This window comes from Musa acuminata, chromosome BXJ2-4, assembly GCF_036884655.1.
Source record: "Musa acuminata AAA Group cultivar baxijiao chromosome BXJ2-4, Cavendish_Baxijiao_AAA, whole genome shotgun sequence".
Lineage (NCBI taxonomy): Eukaryota > Viridiplantae > Streptophyta > Magnoliopsida > Zingiberales > Musaceae > Musa > Musa acuminata.
In genome coordinates, this window is record NC_088341.1 from 45,131,438 (window position 1) to 45,150,438 (window position 19,001).

Sequence of the window (19,001 nt, forward strand, 5' to 3'; positions counted from 1 at the left end):
AATATTTGCATTTTTTAAAATTTTGGTAGAGAGGCATTTCTTTTGTAAAAGATGATTTTATCTCCTGCCCGCTGTCTTTGACTTCTTTTATCTTCACATATAAACCTCTCACTCGTTATCTATGGCTCTCGTCCGCTCTTAGTCATCTTTGCCTTCACCTTCGTTTTATTATCCTCACCATGGCCCCACTACTCCCGCCCCTATTGTCACCTATCCTCACTCCATCATCTCTATCATCCTCGTTGTCACTTTATTACAAAGGGCCATAGGCAAGAGCACTTCTTAATCCCTTATTTCATTCGTCCATGGAGTTGATCTTGAAGGAGGGGACATTGGTAAGGATAATAATTGAGGTAAAGAAAGCAGATAAGTGAGGTGAGGATGAACATGATCAGCGATGATGTATGGAGACACTTAGGTAGAAGCAAATACAATAAGGGTCTAACGAGGGTGATGAGTGGAGAGTGGAGAGGCTTATGCATGGAGACGATCAGGGATAGATAAGAACGATGAGCAGAGGATAGAAAGACTTATTTATGGAGATGATCAGAGATGAAAGCGGAGTACCTAGGGGATCACACGTGGAGGCGATCATAGACGAAGGTGACAGCTAGTGAGGTGGAATTTTTGAAAATAATAATACTATTTGTAAATTTCTTAAAACAATATTTTTTAAAAAATTATCCAAAATTACATGAGTGTTGTACAAAAATATTTTATTTTGGACGATTTTTCAGAAGATAAAAAAACTTTATTTCCGTAATATTGAATAGAATCATTCCTAACAAAAAAAAAAACATCAAAATCAAAATACCTTTATTATTATAAAACATAAAGTGTTTCCTATAGATAAAAAAATAAGCTTGAATCGAAACGTCACTCAAACTGATTTGGTGCAATATCACATTCAAAATTATCAGGCAATATCTTCCGTTTTTATTATCATTCTTCCACGATAAATGATTATAAATATTTTAATATTTTTAAATATACAATTTAGATTTAAGGCGAGTGTAAAAAAATAGAATTGTTATCGTCCTATATTTTGAAATATGCTAAGGCTTTCATAATTTTTCATCTATAACCACTTAAATTAATTTATAATACCCTAAAAGTTATAATTATGATTATTGGGATTCTGAATTGATTTGCTATTATCAGAATTGGTCATGGATCCATGTTACTTGATCAAGCTGACCTAAGCTCATATCTTATGGACATCACATCTTCAACTTGACCTGACACGTTCCAAATGCTTGAATACAGACAAACCCCCTCCTTCATATCACCTACTTCCTAATGTGAATGTTGTGGTCTCCATAATTTTGATTAGGAACAACTCAAATATTCCTTATCTCATCTCACCAACACATTGTCCACCGAGAGATTGACCAGCACACCAAATTTTGAGACATCGATTATATATGTATTATACAATTACGAGGGTTCAAACAACCAAAATCTACGTGACATGTCGCTTTTGACTGTGAGATAAACAATACAAGATGCATAAAGTTTGAGGAACAAAAAGATGGAGGCGTCAATTTCGCTGAGTGCTCGTTGGAGGTGGAGGAACAAAAAGAAAGGCGAGGATGGAACGACATCTCGATCCAACAGTCGACATTCTAAGGTCGGTAGCCGCCCTGCAGAAAGATTGTGCCCGGGCCCGGATCCTGTCCTGCTGCCGGCATCTGCCAGCCACCAAAAATTAAAGAAGCCTTTATTTAATCCCTGTTCTTGTATAAGAAGAGTGCAGTTGGCTCAAAAGGGTAGGCCAAGGGAGGAGAGGCGATCCAAGGGTAGGGGTGGGTAGGAAGACGGTCTCTTATCATTTTATGTACTGCTGGTTGGGTTTCTTTCATGTTGTTGCTGCTGGGTTTGTTAGCTTTTCAGATAGATGTAGTCTCAGATCTTTCACACTTTCCGTGCAAAGATCTTCGATTACTTTGGTGTGGCGGATGTTTACGTTGTGCAAATAGACTTTGTGGATGTTCTTGATCTATGTATTTGATGAGATCGAGAGTGGTTCTTCGCTACTAACCATGGATATCGTTTTCTTTGCTCTTGATACGTATCATCTGTAAGAAACTACGTCCCTTCGGGTTTCTTTTGCTCACCGCTGCTGCCGCTTTCTTCCTCTGCTCGTTCAATGGTGTCTCCTCGTCTTCCACTGCTACGAACACCTCTCCTTCCTCTACCTCCCGGCACGAAGAAAAACACTATGATCACAGTAAGCAGTGGTAGATCCAGAGATCAAACGAGGAAAGGAAGGCCAACGGCGACCTCGAAGAAGGAGATGGCCACTAGAGTCCGTCAGCCAAACGATGACGAGCCAAAGAAGCCAATAACAAAGGCAAGTGCATCGGTACCGAGACTCGGGCGAAACGATCAGGCAGAGGAGGAGACTCAGGAGACCATGATGGACACCGCATACTCGCCGTCGCCGCCCCCGAGTAGCCTACCATTGCCGAGCTTTGCCCTCACGAGGCTTAGGACTGCAGCAAGCGACGGTGGTGCAAGGCACAGTGGCGCCACCGACGAGCTCCGGCGCCTCCTCCGCCTTTAAGAAGATAAAGCCACGTCCTTTCTTTCTTTCCTTCGTCAGCCTCTCAAGGAAAGAAGAAGAAAAGATGTACGGTAGGAGGGCGAATCGTAGAGTGGTGAATGTGTTCGGAGACACTTGTATAATACTGATGACATTAATGTACTAATTATTTTCCATCGCTAAACCATTAATTTTGCTTCTTTTAAATGCTCGATCAAGGCAATATAATCTTGAATTGTAATAAATATGACATCAGAAATATATCTTGTTTTCTGCGCACATCCAACAGCACCTGCTAACATTTTTCTGAGATGTTTGATGCACTCAAATAAAGCACTTCTTGTCCACCTGCGAGATAGCATGTGCAAGTAATAGCTTTTGAATTTTCACCAGTACTAATAAGTGCAACCAATTGCTGTCTTTGTACTGTTACAATGTGGTACATTTTTCTGTGACATTTGTCATTATTTATGGCTTCCCTTTGGGTCTGATTTATGCTTTCTAAGCTACATAAATTATCGTGAATATTCCTCCTGATTAGATATTAATGGGTCGACAAAAAATTACATAAAAATGTACAAACCACTGGGATATATTTACAGAAATTACTAATTTAATTAAAAGGCCTAATTTGAACCTGTCTCGATTGGCATGTTTTATAAAGAAATAAAAATAAATTAAAATATTTAATTATGCCTTTGATCTTCCTCGTGGAGCTGAGCCACGCTGCATGTATTGGCGCTTACTTTTTATCTCGGCTTGCCGGTCGACTCCCATGTGCACCAATCAGAAGCTGCCACGTAGCGATCATGGATCCATCGAAAGGCCAGAGGTCCGCGGTCTTCGTTTCGATTAACACGTCGCCTGATGAACGGCCGGTTTTGCTACCGGGTCAAAGTCAACACGGTTTAAGGATCCTCCCATCGCAGTGGGCACTGCAGACTCAGCAGACCATTGCTTGAGATGAACGAAGCTCCAGCCGTGTCCAACGAACGTAGGGCCGCATCGGTGATGGACCACTGTGGCCATTGGTGGATGGCAGCACGCATTCATGATGGCCGAGACTGGCCCGCGCCGCTACAAAACAAATGGCCGGAACACCGACGTCCCCCTCCCTCCCCATGTTTGTCAGAGGGTTCCGCCTCTCCCTTTCATTTGAAGGGGCCGCCCAGCCCACACTCAGCAACCTACCCCCAAGATGTTGTTCCGTTTACATGCAAATCTGACAAGGAAATCATGCACACCAATTTGAACTATGCATTCCTACCGACGTTTTTGATTTGAAGAGAAAAGGAAGCTAAGGAGGGGCTTCTGTTTAGACTCCTCCAAAGATGATTCATCCGAAGATGTCCAAAGAGGCATTTACCATTTCTGCACAGGCACTGGGATAATGCTGCTCATACTATCTCGTTTCAGGAAAAGGCTAAGGGGGAGAACAAGATGCATATATACAACAACGATGGAAACAGTCGAATGAGTGTGGAAGAGGATTCAGAGCTGCAGCTAAATGTTCCCCTTCTCCGGCTCATTTCTCAAAATGGTGCAGTTGTGCTCCTCCGTAGTGGGTTTCTTTTGGGCAGTGGGTTTCCGATTGCCGAACGAAGCTGCCCACATGACAGTGATTAATCAACGAGAAGGAAATGCTCGAGATATGCTATTGTACTTTGTGACGCAAGTATGCATTTCTTTAGACTAGCGAAGTTACCTCCTCGTATTGCTTCTTCAGCTTGGAGTTCTCCTCCTTCAGATGGGAGACCTCCAGCTCTAGCTCATTGGTATACGCCTGCAACCAGAACGTAGTTTCTTACACGAAAAGATCGATGGCTTCAGCTGAACCGTTTAAACCGTCAAGAGGATGCATGAGATTCCATGCCTGTTTCCTTGCGCGTGATCGGGCTGCAGACTCCCGGTTCTTGATCATTCGCTTGTGGTGACGATCGACGCCGATGGCGGGGTTTTCTTGCAACCGCTTCTTGGAGCACATTGAGAAGAGACCGGTGGGCGATGGTGGACCGACGGCGACAGAGGAGAACGCGGAGGAGATGAAGGAGGCGTTGTGGCCACTGGAGCTAGAATTGGAGTGGGAATTGGTGGCGTCAGGTCCCAGGTACTGGAACTCCAACCCCGAGTTCAAGCTGAGGGCAGTCTCGGGAAGGGCAGGAGACGGATGAGGTGGCAGTGGCAGTGGCAGCTGCTCGACGACAGTCTGCGAGACGGGGAGGGGCCTGTTCGATGGCCCGGTCAGAAAGTCCTGCAGGATCATGCCCTTGAAGGAAGGCGAAGAGTTCGCGTGGTGGTGATGGTGATAAATATGGTGGTCCAGAGGAGTGATCGGCCTCTCTTGGTGGAAGGTGTTGAGGGTGATGTCCTTCCACACCTCTTCCATGGTCCTCCTCCTCGGTGTCTGGGGGATGAGGATAGAAGCGTTCGAGGAAGGGGAAGACCTGGAGGAGGAGGAGGAGGAAGACAGCACCCTGTTGTTGCCACCGTTACTGTTTCCGTTGGTGCTGCTCTTGTTCTTATGGCTGTTGTCAGGCTGCTCCAAGGACCACATGGCCGACCGCACGAAGTGTGTGGAGGCTTAAGGGAGAAGAGAAGAGGCTTGCTTACGCTCTTCCTGTGATGTGAAGCATGGAGATCGAATCGAGATGAGGAGCTTGATGAACCCTTTTTCTCCAACAAACCTCTCACTCATTTCCTTATAAAAAACAGAGACATTCCCCGTACAAAAGGTACACACAGACACGTGCTTGCGACTCACAGTATCCAAGACGACTTCAAAGAGATATCTTTCACCAGAGGGAGCGAAGGAAAAGTTGTACGTATGGGCTTCCTTTGACTAATACCTAACGGAACTTACACTGCTGCCGCATATGATCCCCAACACAACCTTCACCATGTGTTTTTGCTTGGATTCACCAACTCGTTTGCCTTTATTGTCGCTTTGTCCGGAGGAGCAAAAGAAGCAGGTACTGCAAGCGCCTTTGCATTGATGGTCTGAAGCGTGACATGAAAGAAGAGGTGATGGTGGAGTTCTGGTTTGCAGTGGGGGTAATGAGAACCGCCGGCCATGAGTGGGCAAAGAGCTAAACAAGGTCTCTGCCGATGTGACGGGTCTCTGCGGTGATTATACTGTGCTAGATTCGAAGGGAATATAAGAGCAAATATAGAGCGTAAAGAGGGAGGCTGTGCACTGTTTGAACTCACGTCGATGCATGTCAGTGCCGTCACCTAGGGATACAGTGGAGATATGGAAGGATTTTGCCGATTTACCACTGGCTCTGCTCTCTCTCTCTCTCTCCCTCTCTCAAACGGGAGAGCTGTGAGGGTCCGGGTTTTTACATCTCCCACACATTACACGGTGGATAGAGTTGATTTAGACGTGAAGCCACCCATGGAGGGGTAGCCTGCACTGCTGCTGCCTTATATGCTACATGGGAAGGTGACTCTTTTATCATAGGTATAATGTCTTGGAACAGGACTTCTGAGATAGGCATAGATGAGAGGCTTGCGGATGTAAAGGGGGGAAGAAGAAGGTTGTCCACAGTGTCTCCTCCAGTTCTAGTAGAAATCAGCAGCAAACTCTTAATTCACCAAAGCGGCCCTTGTTATTTGCATAGTATCTGAGTTCTCAGAGAACCTAAAAAGACACTACTGATTAAAGATATATTATTATTACAGACAATTAATTAGGATTAGAAGTCTCAATAAGATAAGATTAGCACATGCTCTATTGATGTCTGTGTAGAATTAAATGAACTGCTGTGAAAATAAAATTTAGCCCATCACTTATGTAGTTCTCTCTTTTTATCATGCATTATTGGAGTTCATCACCTTCCCACAATAATTGACTTGCTTTGTAGTTCTCTCTTTTTACTGCAGTAGAAAGCTAACATTGCACCACTTCATGAGTAAGAACTGATTCCAAGCCATCAAGAGGAGGAAGCGAGAGGAACCAAGAAAAGGCCATACATTTCAACTATCATAGCTGTCTTGCACTCGAGGCGGCTGCTTCCCTTCGATGGGCTCGGTGACTGCGTAGATCTCGGCGAGGCTACGGCACGTCTTCCTGCGAGTTCTTGCCCTGCGTCTCTTCACCTCCGCTGCCGCCACCGATACTAATATCGTCAAGGCTTCTTGCCTCCATTCATCGTCGTGTTGAGCGAGCTTTTCTTTTCCTACTGCAAGCGACGCCATCTCTTGATGCAGCCTCCGCTCTGCCATTGCCATCCCTCTGTGTTTGTTTCTGGGTCGGTTGCTATCCATGTAGTTCTATAGACCTGGAGAAGAATCGTAACTAATATTAAGACGATCTAAACAAGTTTTTACGATGATATTTTGCCCTCCTTGACATCTTTATAGCACCGAAAAAAAATCTCGAAATACTTGCACCAGAAAGATCACTTGTTAGGATCTCTCTGCAACTATTGCTTGTCCCATTTGCGTGGGTATAATCCAACGTTTTAAATTATTCTTGGCCCTACCTAAGAGTCATAAATAGCCTCAAACACCATATTTTCCTATGTGAAGTCAAGTTGATGAAAAGTATGAATTCTCGCTTAAATCAAGAGGACCCCTTTGACAATCCATCGAAGCTTTATGATTGCCATATTCTACGGACACAATTAGACGTATGATTGAGGTGATCGGAATAGCTACTTCTTCCTTGTTCTATTTCATCGTAATCATGAAGTTATGTTTGCTTCATTGAATAGATCATCCTTATCTGCTTTAACAATCCACTGCTTCGATTACAGATGCAAATAGAAACCAATGACTACTGCGCATTGATCCCTGAAGAGGAGTTAGCAACACAGCTTGAAATGGAGCCCAAGTTCACCAAGAAAGATTGCCATGGCCTCTGGAAGTGCTTCTTTTGCCTCGAGAACCAGACAAGGATCACAGCAGGAGAGGCCATTGGAGGTGATGGAGTAATACGTCGTGACGAGCAAACGATAACTCCGGCAAATGGTCGCGTCGCACATGAGGAAGAGAGCCGAGAGCAGAAAGGGTCTCCAAAGCGTTCCTGAGGATAGCTGAAGACTGCACCATTTTCTCAGTCTTCTCTAGTCCTGCATCATATCATCTTCTATGGATCCCAATTTGTATTTTGGTGTTCGACTCATTGTTAACTTCGCAATCTCCTTAATGCAAAAAAGATTGGTCTTAATTACTAGAGGGCAACTCCAAAGACATGAAACTAGAAAACGAAACGACTCTCAAGAATATAAATTTGTCCTTCGGGCATCCTTTTCTGCGAGCTGAGATCTATAGGATACACGAAGCAGCAACAGATGTAACATCAAAAAGGAGTTTTCTCTCACAAAGGCGAAGAGAGCTGGTCTTCCTTTGGATACTCAAGTTTGTGCAGGACATGGATCTACCACCAGCATGTACATATGAGCCTTGGTTTCATACTCCTTATTCATACTCCTTGGTTTCATAAAGATTTACATGAATGCTTCGATTGCAGTAATCATCTCGACCCATCTGCGGCAGAGCTTTTGTGTTTACAAAGATTAAATGGTTTGAATCTTGGAGAAATGTCCTACAAAGGAAACCTTTACCATGTGAAGCTTTTGTTCTTGATGTGTATTACTGATGCAACTTTTCCGGAGAAAGTCTTGTCAAGTTCGAACGCAGAAGGAGCCACTGCAGAGTCTTCCACATGAGATGGTGTACAATATATTATTCCCAGTCTTGACGAAATGATTGTTCTGAGTCAATTCTTCTTTTATGTTTATGGGGACGAGTGAAAAAGACATTCCATTAATCGTCAGTAAAGAACACATGATCTCTCTAAACAATGGCAGGCAAGCTTTCATGACCTAAGAATAGAGGGTCAGAGCCTAAGAAAGACGACACCGAGGAGTGAGGCAATGAGCAGTGGCCCGAAAGACAACATAGTCTTTGTACTTATTCCTCAGCAGTACTCCATGTGTCGCGTTGACGACTAGGATCTTAGCTTTCGTGCTAATTAACTTCTTATCCTACCTCGTCCCGACAGATCTGTGGGCCAATGCCTTCAGGCCATGGGAATAAAATATCTTGAGCATAAGTCTATAGAAATTGATGAACAGGATATCGGATCATTGTGATCAAGCAATGCAGTGATAGAAATACTAAAGAAAGAAGAGATTCTTTCCAGTCTTGTGCCGTGTGGCTTCGGTACCAGAGAGATTTCTTGAGATTTTATATGCAGTCATCAGATTGGTGCAAGCTCACGGTACCAGAGAGAGAGAGAGAGAGATGGAGCTTGATGAGGAAGGCTTCTTGGACGAACTTCTCGCTCTGAGGAGGGAGACATGGGACAGCTATCCTGTGGGAACGAGTGAGCTCCTGTTATGTGATGGAGGGAGACTAGATTGCTCACAGGAGATCCCAAGCTTGGTTTCACCAGATTACAGTGAACTAAAAAAGGCTATGGTTGGCTTCAAAGCTGAACAATGACTCCCACGGTGAAGCCTGCTGCCCATTCTCGGGAGGACCCGCGGCAGTAGCATCAGATTCCCACTCCTCAACAGGGATGCAGAGTCATGGGTCTCTCCCTTTCTCCTCTCACGAAGGTTACGAACCTGTTTTAAATGACGAGCGGCGTAGTGTTCCTGTAGCCTCCAGTAATCCGGGCTCCTGTATGGGGAGAAAGAACAACCGGATGAGAAAGGTGGATGGTCTGCCATCCAAGAACTTGATGGCGTAGAGGAGCAGGAAGAGGCCCAATGATAGGCTCTCCATGCTCGGGATCTGTTGTTCCCAGCTGGATAAGCAAGATAGAAATCGCAGTTAAGCTCTTTGTTTCCTTCTTTTTGGATCTTTGCATGCTTGGATAGCAACATCCAATGGTAGATGGACAGGACATCCATCCTTGGAGACGCCATTGATTACATGAAAGAGCTGCTACTTTGAAGGTCATCAACTCCAATGAGATGGTCTCAAGCAATTCCCCAAGGGTACGAAAGTAGCATCCGATCACCTAACATATTCTTTCTCTCTCCAAAGGGATTGGAACTATTGAGCATTGCTGCAGTTCGAGGTTGAAAGGAGGGATGCAGGTACCAGAATAGAGGTAAAGCTACGTCATGAAGAGTAATGTTTTGTGATCCTCTTAAAGAGCTTGAGATAGTTAATATCACAATTTAAATTTAATTGCCATGTGCTATACATGCACAAACCTCCAATTTGATGTAGAAAATCAATTTATACGACAAATGATTAATTATCGATAAATTAGTTAGTATATTTAAATCATATGACAAGTGATTTTGATAAAAAAATTCATTAGATGATGTCTCGATTATTTTTCTAATAAAAAGGTTGAGCCTTTAAATTATTATTTTTTAGAAATTTTAATAGATGAAAATTTAAAATCTTAATAACTGATAAGTGAATTTTGAAATGAGTATAAGTATAAATGTTCACTTAAAATTTAATAATTTTATTATTTATCACTCTAAATTTAGCTCTAATTTGTATGTAGAAATATATATTATTATAGTATTATGTAATAACTATTAGTAAATAAAACGTTTGTTGATATTTTAATTTACATAATATCCTCAATATAAACGTTAGAATAGAAATATTACCGCAATTCGTTTGAGTCGGCGCTGCCGAAGCGAAATGCCCCCGCTGTGCTTTCACCTCCTCTCTCTCAACATCTCACTCCCCTTCGTCACCTCTCCTTCACGCTACCCTCGCTCTTCCTGCCACTCTCCTCCCATCACTCTCCCCTTCTGCTCTCCCTTCCCCGCCCTCAAACCCTTCCCCCCTGCCGCCGCTGCCTCTTCCTTCCCCTATTCTTATCAGAACCCTGATCGAGATCAGCAGCGAGACCCACAACTCCTGGTACCGCAGGACGAGGAGCTCGTCATCGGCGATTGCCTCGTCTTCGAGGATGGTGCCTTCGAGGATGGCGACCCCTTCGACCCACCGTCCCCCTCCGAGGAGGCCGGTAGGCCGGGGCGGAGAAGGCCCGCCGCCGCTGCCTCCACGGCGGAAACCGAGAGCTTAGTTCCGAATAAGTGGAAGGAAGCGGTGGAGGAGATCAACATGACGAAGAAGGAGAAGCGGAGGATCTCGCATGAGTTGAAGTTCGGAAGCCGGATGGAACGGAGGAAGAAGCCGCCCGTGCCGGACATGGAGGAGTACCGGACGTACCGAGAGATGAAGCTCGCCCAGCTGAAGCCCGTGGTCCTCGATGATCCACGCGAGTTTCCGCAGGCGGCGGTGCCTCCCGAGCAGAAGGGGCTACCGGGAGGAAGAGTGGCTCCGAGGAACCCTAGACTGGGGTTGGATGGGGGAACTTTGGAGGATATCAGAGAATTCTTCAATAGCGGAAAGTATGTGCCCAGAGATGTGGATGATGACAAGAATCCCCAAGGTGAGTTTGGTATTTGGGCTCTCTATATCAGTTCTAGTATCAATTCTTTCCCTTTCCTTGTCTCTTACTATTGATGCTATAGACATTTGGTTGTAGCAAGATTAGTAGTTGTTTTGAGCAGCCATGAACTTTTGCATGATGAACTGTGAGCAGTGGAACATGAATGGCTATATTGGAAAGAATAAGTGAAAGTAACTTCTGATAATTCTCCTGCAAGTCTGGGCCTCTTACTCTCATTTGTCTATCTATAAGGAGCATGTAAGCCAAAAATTACATGCGTTTTCTAATGAGGCAGAAATGTGTGATACAGGTAGAACTCAATATAGTGTTAAAACTAATTCAACTAAGCACCTCTTTGGATCACAAATATTCAACAGAATCTTTCATTACAACTTTCTTAATATTTACTATGTCATATATGTGTATGCTTCTCAACAAGAAGGGGCTTATCAGTGATGGCGACAGAGTATATTTTCCATTCAACAGTAAGATATAGCGACAATTAGTTTGTCAAGCTTGTGAGGTTAGATGAATGTTGAACAAGGAGAAGAGATAGTAGAAGATGCATCTGATGTCCTGGTTAGGTGGAGTAGGCAAAGACTGGTGTGGGCAGGACTACATGGCAACATGAAGATATGCTTCATATAGCTATAAACTATTTTTGTAAAGTTGAAAGTTCAATTGCTATCCCTGTGGCTTAAGGATGAGATTCCTAAGATCAAAATCACTCGAATACCTCCTTTCATTCCAATGATGTGAAGATCTGGCTCTGATATGCAGCCAAACCATAATCATCCATAGCTTGATACATGTTATGCAAAATTTGTGCAACTTTTGGCATGCTTTATATTAAATATGTGGGAGGTAATATTATACATATGTGTAATATGTGTAAAATATGTATCTGCATTTGTAAGTACATATTAAATGCAGATACATACAGATACATATATAATATGTGTAATATTATACATATTACACAACAGCCAAACCATAATAATCCAAATTGTCCTTTTTGTGTGCTGATGTTTGTTCTATTAGTAAATACTTTGGCCCATTTCTTTTCATGACTTGGAAATATTGCTAGAGTATAGAAATGGGATAAAGGAATGATTTTCCTGGTCTGAACTTGGATCTTTCTTCAGTCATCAGTGCAATACCACCGGTCTGCAATTGTTCCTTCAGGGTAGTCAATGAAAGCTGATACCAATATTATTTTTCTTGTCCGTAGTCAACTTCTTGTTTCATGGTTGAAATACTTGTTCATTGCCTAGTACTTTTTTATTTCATAATTCTGGTATGTTTCTTCAATCCAATTTGTATCATCTGTTTGTATATCTACATTTATGGTTAAGTTTTACATAGCAAGATCTTAGATGAATCTTCTTGAAGGGTTCTATGTAAGGATTAGTCTTGTTTTTTCCCCAATTATTACAATGTAGTTGTCCTTACTATGCTTTATGTCAGACTTGGTTTTGATATAGCAATTATTTACACAATTTTGCAGGTCGGCGTAAGCTGTTCACACCAGAAGAAAAGGTTCTCTTAAATAAACGCATACCTAATTTGGCAGAAGCAACTTCAGTAAGTCGTTTATTTTCAAATTACATGTACTGGATTCATCTATGGAATATTACTCATTTGCATATTCTGAATGAATTGTATAAAATGCTAAGAATTATCTGTTTGAATTAAGTTATTGATCTCATGTCATGTAATGTTGTTGTCTGCCTGTTACAAGTGGAATTTATTGATCACATATTGGTTATATGTTTGCTTGTTACAAGTGGAACTTATTACATGTTCTCAACAAAGTGCTCAACTCGGAGTTATGTGAGAAAGTTAATATGTTTGCTATAAAATTTATCAATGTAATTTTCTTGACTTCAAGTTTGCTTAAGGGCAAATATTTTATCTTTATTTAAAATGTCTTCTTTATTTTTTAAATTAATCATCTTTGAAGATTTGTACACTGTATTCTTTCTACTTAAAAACTTTTTTTCTTTTATTGTATAAAAGTTTCATTTTGTGACCGATAACAGTTTTCGGCGTACTGGTATGGTTCTAGGACATACTGATATATTGATACATATAATGTTGGTGTATCAATTGCCATCGATCAAGACAGTGAGAGAAGAGGGGGCAGGATGATGAAGAGATGGAGGAGGAGGAGGTGGAGGAAGAAGTGGCAGTGTGAGGCAGCAGATTGTAGCAAGGCAACGGGTGGTGGCGCCGAGGCAGCAGATGATGGCAGTGAGGCAACAGGTGGTGTACAAGAGAAGATTGGGGGAGAGAAAGTGGGATATAGTACATTTAAAAGAAAAAGGCAATTGTCATTGTTGAAAAGTTCAAAAATAAATTGATAGGACTACAAATTGACCAAGTGAAATTGTTTGATCCAGGTGCCAGTTATTAGTTGGATAGGTAAATATTGGACGGTACGAATCGGTTTGACCTATTTTTGATACACTAGTATCTGCATATTCAATTTTCTAATTTTTTATGATTAATAGAAATGTAAATATAACAAGTAATAACCGATAAATTCTAAGTAATATATTATAAAAACATAACACTACTGGCTACTGTAAAATATTCTGTATGGTGACATACATTACAAGAATTCCATTCACTACTTTTATTGCTTGATTAAACAAGAAGTTTCATTTAGTAAGCATTATGTTTTGAAACTTGCATAATATTAAAAATGATGTGCATTGATATTGTCTTAATAAACAATGTATATAGTCACAATATAAGTATTTCACAGTTTTTTCTTGTAAAACAATTAAAAAACATTATTTTTGTATATATATTTTATGTTTTAACTATTTTGTAACTTTAGGTAGATTTTTATTCGTACATCTTGTTGGAGCCAATCCTCTGATTTGTTTTTCCTAATTTCATCAATCTGATCAGATCTTAATTTTTAAAATAAATGATCCATTTTCAGATGAATGCATCTTATTTTTTTGATTTTCCAATTTTTATTTGGGGAAATTGGTTAAATCTTATGAAACTAGTCAATGATCTGATCCAATTTAAGCCCATGTATGTTATGCTAGAATTCTGATCTTGGCAGCAGTTATTGTGATGTAATTGTATCATGCTTCTGTATTTTCTGCTTCATAGGGTGTCAACTGGTTTGTGACTTTTTTCTTATTTTCATTGTTCTTTAAAAATGGTTACATTTTTTTTCTTTTCAGAGTAAATGGCTCCCTCTACACAGTCTTGCTGCATCAGGAGAATTCTTTCTTTTGGATACATTACTAAAGCACAATGTTGACATCAATGGTGTTGATAAGGTATGATAAAATCACCATTTGTTGAAATCTTTTTCTGTCTTGTTATGAACTTATTGGATATTCACTTGGAACCAATCAAGGGAAGCTTGTTATTGCTAAATAGTAACCATGAGGTTGTGTGTTAGTGCACAAACATTCGTGAAAGCTTTGTGCATTATGGTTCTGTGATGTAGGGAATATTCTATTAATCTCTTTGATATCTCATAGGATGGTTTGTCGGCAATACACAAAGCAATTCTTTGTAAGAAGCAGGCTGTTATCAACTACCTCCTCAGAAATTCAGCAAATCCTTTCATTCGTGATAAAGTAAGCACTATGAGATCTTATTTGCTGCATATAATATTATATGCTTTCTTGCTTGTATATGCTGTGACATTTTTTCATTGCTGCTGACCGATACACTTGTAAGATTCATTCTTAATTTTTTGGCTACCATAATTTTATCTATTTGATGTCATAACATCTAGTGATCACAAATGTAACTTTTTTCTTTTGAGGTGAAAAAAAACTTATTCTAGAAAAATACTAGAAAATAGTACAAAAGTCAACAAAGTGGAAATGCTCACTGTAAGGTTTCACAAATGATATATTCAAATTGGGTACACTGTGCTTTACAGTTTCAGTTAGTTCTTAACTGTGTTCTGTTAGTTCTGATATGATCTGACTTGGCCTAAACCCAACTGCAACCATGTGTACACAATTCAGCATTCATGCTGCTAGAGGATTTGTATCTGAATTGGTTGGAATTTGCTGGTCTTGGCAGTAATCAGTTTGAAATTGGTATGAATGGCCAATGCAAAGCCAAACTAGGCCAATCCATAGGTTGCTTTTGGCTTATTCTTGTTGATCCTTCTCCATTGAAGAATTGGAGAAGTAGCATGCAGCTGCTGCTGCCCAATGTTGACATTTTTTAGCTTCTTGAGGAGGAGGGGAAGGTACTTTGCAGGATCACCAGATCTGTGCCGTTACTTTCATTTTGCATATATCACTGAAGATTGATAGATCTAAAGACCTGAATATGCTTGTCCTCATGTTAAATGTTTATGCTCACAGATATTGATGAGCTTTCCTTCTGGAACATTGATCCTAGTGCTTGTACATTTTTTCTCCTTAACAATGTTTCCTTTGCTTTTCATGTGGGATCAATTAATTGAATACTCACTCTACTTACCAGATCACTTGGATTATCTTCTTGTGGTTTCCCAACCGCCTTTAAAAAATATCCTCATTTATCAGTTGTGCTAATTCCATCCTACGACAAATTTAGGTTTTTAGTTCCCCTATAAAGCAAATAATGCATCTTAGTATCTTTTTTCGATGGCATTATTTTGTTATTTACTTGTTATTGAAGTTTTCAACAAACATGTCAATATGATAGTCATTTTGGAAAGTTGACCATTTAATTTGTGATGTCAGTGGTAATAGTATAAACTAGATGACTGGTGTTACGCTATTTCATTCCATGGGATCTTCTCCTGCGCTAGACATACCTATCCAAGCAGGGACTAGCCTGCAGATCATCCTATATACACAAAATCATAGATAGGAACCAAACTAATTAAAAACCACTTTTGATCAGGTTTTGTCAAAACTGACTGTTAAAACTCCATATGAATGTAGTTTGTCATACATACTTTCGAAGTCATGTTAACACATTTTGGATCCTTGAAACCCTTGTCAAAGTGAATCTAATTGTTTGCTTTAAAAGGCCAACAAATTTTGGCATTTTTCAAAATTTTTGATTGACACTTACCAAATATTACATGATCGAGACAAAAATTTCATATAATACCTAGATATATGTTTATGAAATTGTTATATTCAAGAATGCTTCATGATGTTATTTGATCATCTAGTGATGGAAATTGGTAACCATTCTGTTGATACTGCTTTTATTTCCTTCTTCAGTGTGGTTTTGGTAAGCTAAATAACAATCTTTATAGGTAGGCACTGGCCATTTATTTATCATCTCCACTAAACAACAGTCTTTCCTGAATTCATATTATGTTTCTGACCATTTATGATCTAAAGACTAAAGTGTTCTAAGATTTCTATGTTGTAGATTATGTTGAGGTTAATATTTCTCACTTGCATCAGGATGGGGCTACCTTAATGCATTATGCTGTCCAAACAGCATCAAGTCAGACCATGAAGATCCTTCTATTATATAATGTTGACATAAACCTTGCAGATGATGTACGTTTGTTTTGTTTTCAATTAATTGCTAGTTTTTTTATACTTTAACTAGATGAAAATTAAGTATCATAAGTTTTTTGCAGGATGGATGGACTCCATTGCATCTTGCCGTGCAGACACAAAGAACAGATATAGTCAGGTTGTTGCTGATTAAAGGAGCGGACAAGACCATAAGAAATCATGTAATTCTCCAACTGAAGGCTTTCTGTTAATAAGTGTGCATTTGAGATTTATTTGTGGTCTTCTGAGATCCTTCTGAGATATTTTTGCAACAGACTTTTGGCTTAAATTGAAATAGGATTTTTTTGTGCATTATTTGGGAATTTTGTCTTCTTGGCAAGTGGACATGAAGTTGGTACCAATTGGCCATTGTTGACCTTTATATGATATTTCTTATTCATCTATGTTTGGCCATTAGCTTTCATTGGTTTGCCAATGCTAACATTACTTTATACTGATACCTTTTATCAGGATGGATTGACACCATTAGATCTGTGTCTTTATTCGGGTCACAACTCAAGAACGTATGAGCTCATAAAACTACTGAAGCAGTTTCCCCTGTCGAAGACATCTGCTTGAGTTCCCCTATGTTTGTCTGCATAAGACCATCTTCGACAAGTCGCCATCTTGATGACGTTATTGTCAGGTATAATTGATCTTTCATCAGTTCTTCTTTGTCCTTTATATAATAACATCTAAGCTTTATGCCATTTAACACTTACATTTTTTCTGACTGCAGACAGATACAGCCCAGCAATACGTTCAGTTCTAACAATCGCTCATCCGTGGGGGTACTGTCCATGCGAGTGTTGCCTCTTGGCCTAATCTTAATCAAGTTAAGAGTGTAGCTGAATTCTATCCTGGTCAATCTCTGTATCCATATAAACAAGTCAACACTTCAATTACAAGGTCATGCTAGCTTTGTGTAAGGTCAATAAGCTAGAACGCAACTATAATGTAGATATGGTAGTGGACGTGAATCTTAAATGTCCTTGCATTTTTGACCATAGGGTTCTTTTGTGCTAAGGGCTAATTTCAGATTAAGAACATCCTAAAAGCTTCTAGTTTTGTTCCTTGCAATTGTTGCAGCATAGCTTAAGCCCTTGTTTTGTGTTTCTTGTTCTTTTCTTTAAACGAACATCATATCTGTGTCAGAACCTAAATAGTCACGTATAAATGTTGGCCAGCTTCACCATGTTCGTCGCGTGATGCCGAAGCTTAATCAAGAGCAGGAAAAGCAATGCCTGGTTGCCATCTGATTCATATCCAACGGACCCGACCGCTTTCCTGAAACATTCTATGTAGCTCTAACAACACGCTAAACCTTTGCCTTTTCCCTTTCTCTTTTCCTTTAAATCTTTTTCCTTTTCCTTTATATTTTCTTCTCGTGAAGGAACTGATTATTCTATCCTCCCTCCTTGCTTATTTGAAGTCTCTCTTCCACGCACTAATAAGCGAGGACACTTGTACCGAGTGCAACATCAGTCTCATCCGCTAAACATGGCGAGCGTGAAGGTTTTCGGCTCCCCGACGTCGGCAGAGGTGGCGAGGGTGCTGACATGCCTCTTTGAGAAGGAGATCGAGTTCCAGCTCATTCGCGTCGACAACTACAAGGGCCAAAGAAGACTCCCCGAGTACCTCAAGCTACAGGCAATGACGCTCTGTGGCACTTTCCGTTCCAATTCTAATGTTGTTCTCATGTGGTTCTTACGAACGTAACTCCTCGTTGCAGCCCTTTGGACAAGCTCTAACTTTTGAAGACGGAAAGCTGACCCTCGTCGGTGAGAAAAGGCCACAAACTCGATGCAGTTGCACCATTGATTGGAGCTTCAGTTCTTGTTGCTATATGATGCTCGTTCTGGTTGCAGATTCGAGGGAGATATGCCGGCACCTGGCGGACAAGTACGCGGACCAAGGCAACAGAGACCTCCTCGGCTCCGGGACGCTGGAGAGGGCATCGATCGAACAGTGGCTGCAGACCGAGGCCCAGAACTTCGACCCGCCGAGCTCCGCGCTCGTCTTCAACCTGGCCTTCGCGCCGCTGCTGCGCCTCGACCAGGACTGGGAGGTGGTCGAACAGAGCATGAAGAAGCTGGGCAAGGTGCTCGACATCTACGAGCGGAGACTGGACGAGACGGATTTTCTGGCCGGTAACAAGTTCACGCTCGCCGACCTCTCCCACCTTCCCAACGCCCATCGCCTGGTCGCCGACGACAAATGCCGCTCCCTCTTTAAGTCGAGGAAGAAGGTGTACAGGTGGTGGGAGGCGATATCGAGCCGCCCGTCCTGGAAGAGGGTGGTGCAGATGCAGCAGGAGCCCCCCCACATTGTCTAAGTTCATGGGTCGTCTTCAGGGTTTGCTCCTTTGTATCTTTGCCTACCATGTTGCTTTGTTCAGCCAAGCGCTTCCTCGCCGTGTGCTTGTTGGAGGAGTTTGTCTTGCTACCGAGGCTAGTTTAGGCTGAATAAGTTCCGTATCCAAATGTTCTGCAACTTCCAATCTAGTTTGATGATAGCATCAAAAAATTTAGGGTTAAATCATCCTTGCAACATGACAAGTACGTGAGGAAATTAC

General features: G+C 41.3%; 3 protein-coding genes and 1 long non-coding RNA gene across 4 annotated transcripts; 3 read left to right on the forward strand and 1 right to left on the reverse strand.

Moving 5' to 3' along the window:
- Window positions 1-3,974: 3,974 nt before the first annotated feature.
- On the reverse strand, window positions 3,975-5,202 carry LOC103983352 (bZIP transcription factor 27-like). Its single transcript, XM_009400576.3, has 3 exons — window positions 4,419-5,202; window positions 4,251-4,328; window positions 3,975-4,149 (listed from the first exon to the last, which is right to left on the reverse strand). Exons 1-3 carry the CDS (start codon window positions 5,097-5,099, stop codon window positions 4,078-4,080), a joined length of 831 nt encoding a protein of 276 aa, XP_009398851.3. The 5' UTR covers window positions 5,100-5,202; the 3' UTR covers window positions 3,975-4,077.
- Window positions 5,203-6,424: 1,222 nt separating this feature from the next.
- Window positions 6,425-7,715, forward strand: LOC135609257 (uncharacterized). The gene is made up of 2 exons (XR_010485721.1): window positions 6,425-6,795; window positions 7,303-7,715. It is a non-coding gene; the product is annotated as an uncharacterized LOC135609257 (long non-coding RNA).
- A 2,421-nt stretch (window positions 7,716-10,136) lies between these two features.
- LOC103982404 (ankyrin repeat domain-containing protein, chloroplastic) lies at window positions 10,137-17,499 on the forward strand. The gene is made up of 8 exons (XM_065106691.1): window positions 10,137-10,925; window positions 12,433-12,509; window positions 14,132-14,230; window positions 14,438-14,536; window positions 16,328-16,426; window positions 16,510-16,608; window positions 16,898-17,072; window positions 17,166-17,499. The coding sequence occupies exons 1-7, from the start codon at window positions 10,166-10,168 to the stop codon at window positions 17,003-17,005; spliced, it is 1,341 nt and encodes a 446-aa protein (XP_064962763.1). The 5' UTR covers window positions 10,137-10,165; the 3' UTR covers window positions 17,006-17,072; window positions 17,166-17,499.
- Window positions 17,500-17,636: 137 nt separating this feature from the next.
- Window positions 17,637-18,828, forward strand: LOC103982403 (glutathione S-transferase F10-like). The gene is made up of 3 exons (XM_009399321.3): window positions 17,637-18,076; window positions 18,159-18,207; window positions 18,295-18,828. The coding sequence occupies exons 1-3, from the start codon at window positions 17,927-17,929 to the stop codon at window positions 18,759-18,761; spliced, it is 666 nt and encodes a 221-aa protein (XP_009397596.2). The 5' UTR covers window positions 17,637-17,926; the 3' UTR covers window positions 18,762-18,828.
- The last annotated feature ends 173 nt before the right edge of the window (window positions 18,829-19,001 follow it).

Coding starts and splice junctions, on each gene's coding strand:
- LOC103982403 (XM_009399321.3), top strand. CDS start 17,927: ATGGCGAGCGTGAAGGTTTTCGGCTCCCCGACGTCGGCAGAGGTGGCG. Junction 18,077..18,158: donor CCGAGTACCTCAAGCTACAG/GCAATGACGCTC, acceptor TCCTCGTTGCAG/CCCTTTGGACAAGCTCTAAC. Junction 18,208..18,294: donor CGGAAAGCTGACCCTCGTCG/GTGAGAAAAGGC, acceptor TTCTGGTTGCAG/ATTCGAGGGAGATATGCCGG.
- LOC103983352 (XM_009400576.3), bottom strand. CDS start 5,099: ATGTGGTCCTTGGAGCAGCCTGACAACAGCCATAAGAACAAGAGCAGC. Junction 4,329..4,418: donor GATCACGCGCAAGGAAACAG/GCATGGAATCTC, acceptor TTCTGGTTGCAG/GCGTATACCAATGAGCTAGA. Junction 4,150..4,250: donor TGAAGAAGCAATACGAGGAG/GTAACTTCGCTA, acceptor TCATGTGGGCAG/CTTCGTTCGGCAATCGGAAA.
- LOC103982404 (XM_065106691.1), top strand. CDS start 10,166: ATGCCCCCGCTGTGCTTTCACCTCCTCTCTCTCAACATCTCACTCCCC. Junction 14,537..16,327: donor ATCCTTTCATTCGTGATAAA/GTAAGCACTATG, acceptor CACTTGCATCAG/GATGGGGCTACCTTAATGCA. Junction 16,609..16,897: donor ACAAGACCATAAGAAATCAT/GTAATTCTCCAA, acceptor ACCTTTTATCAG/GATGGATTGACACCATTAGA.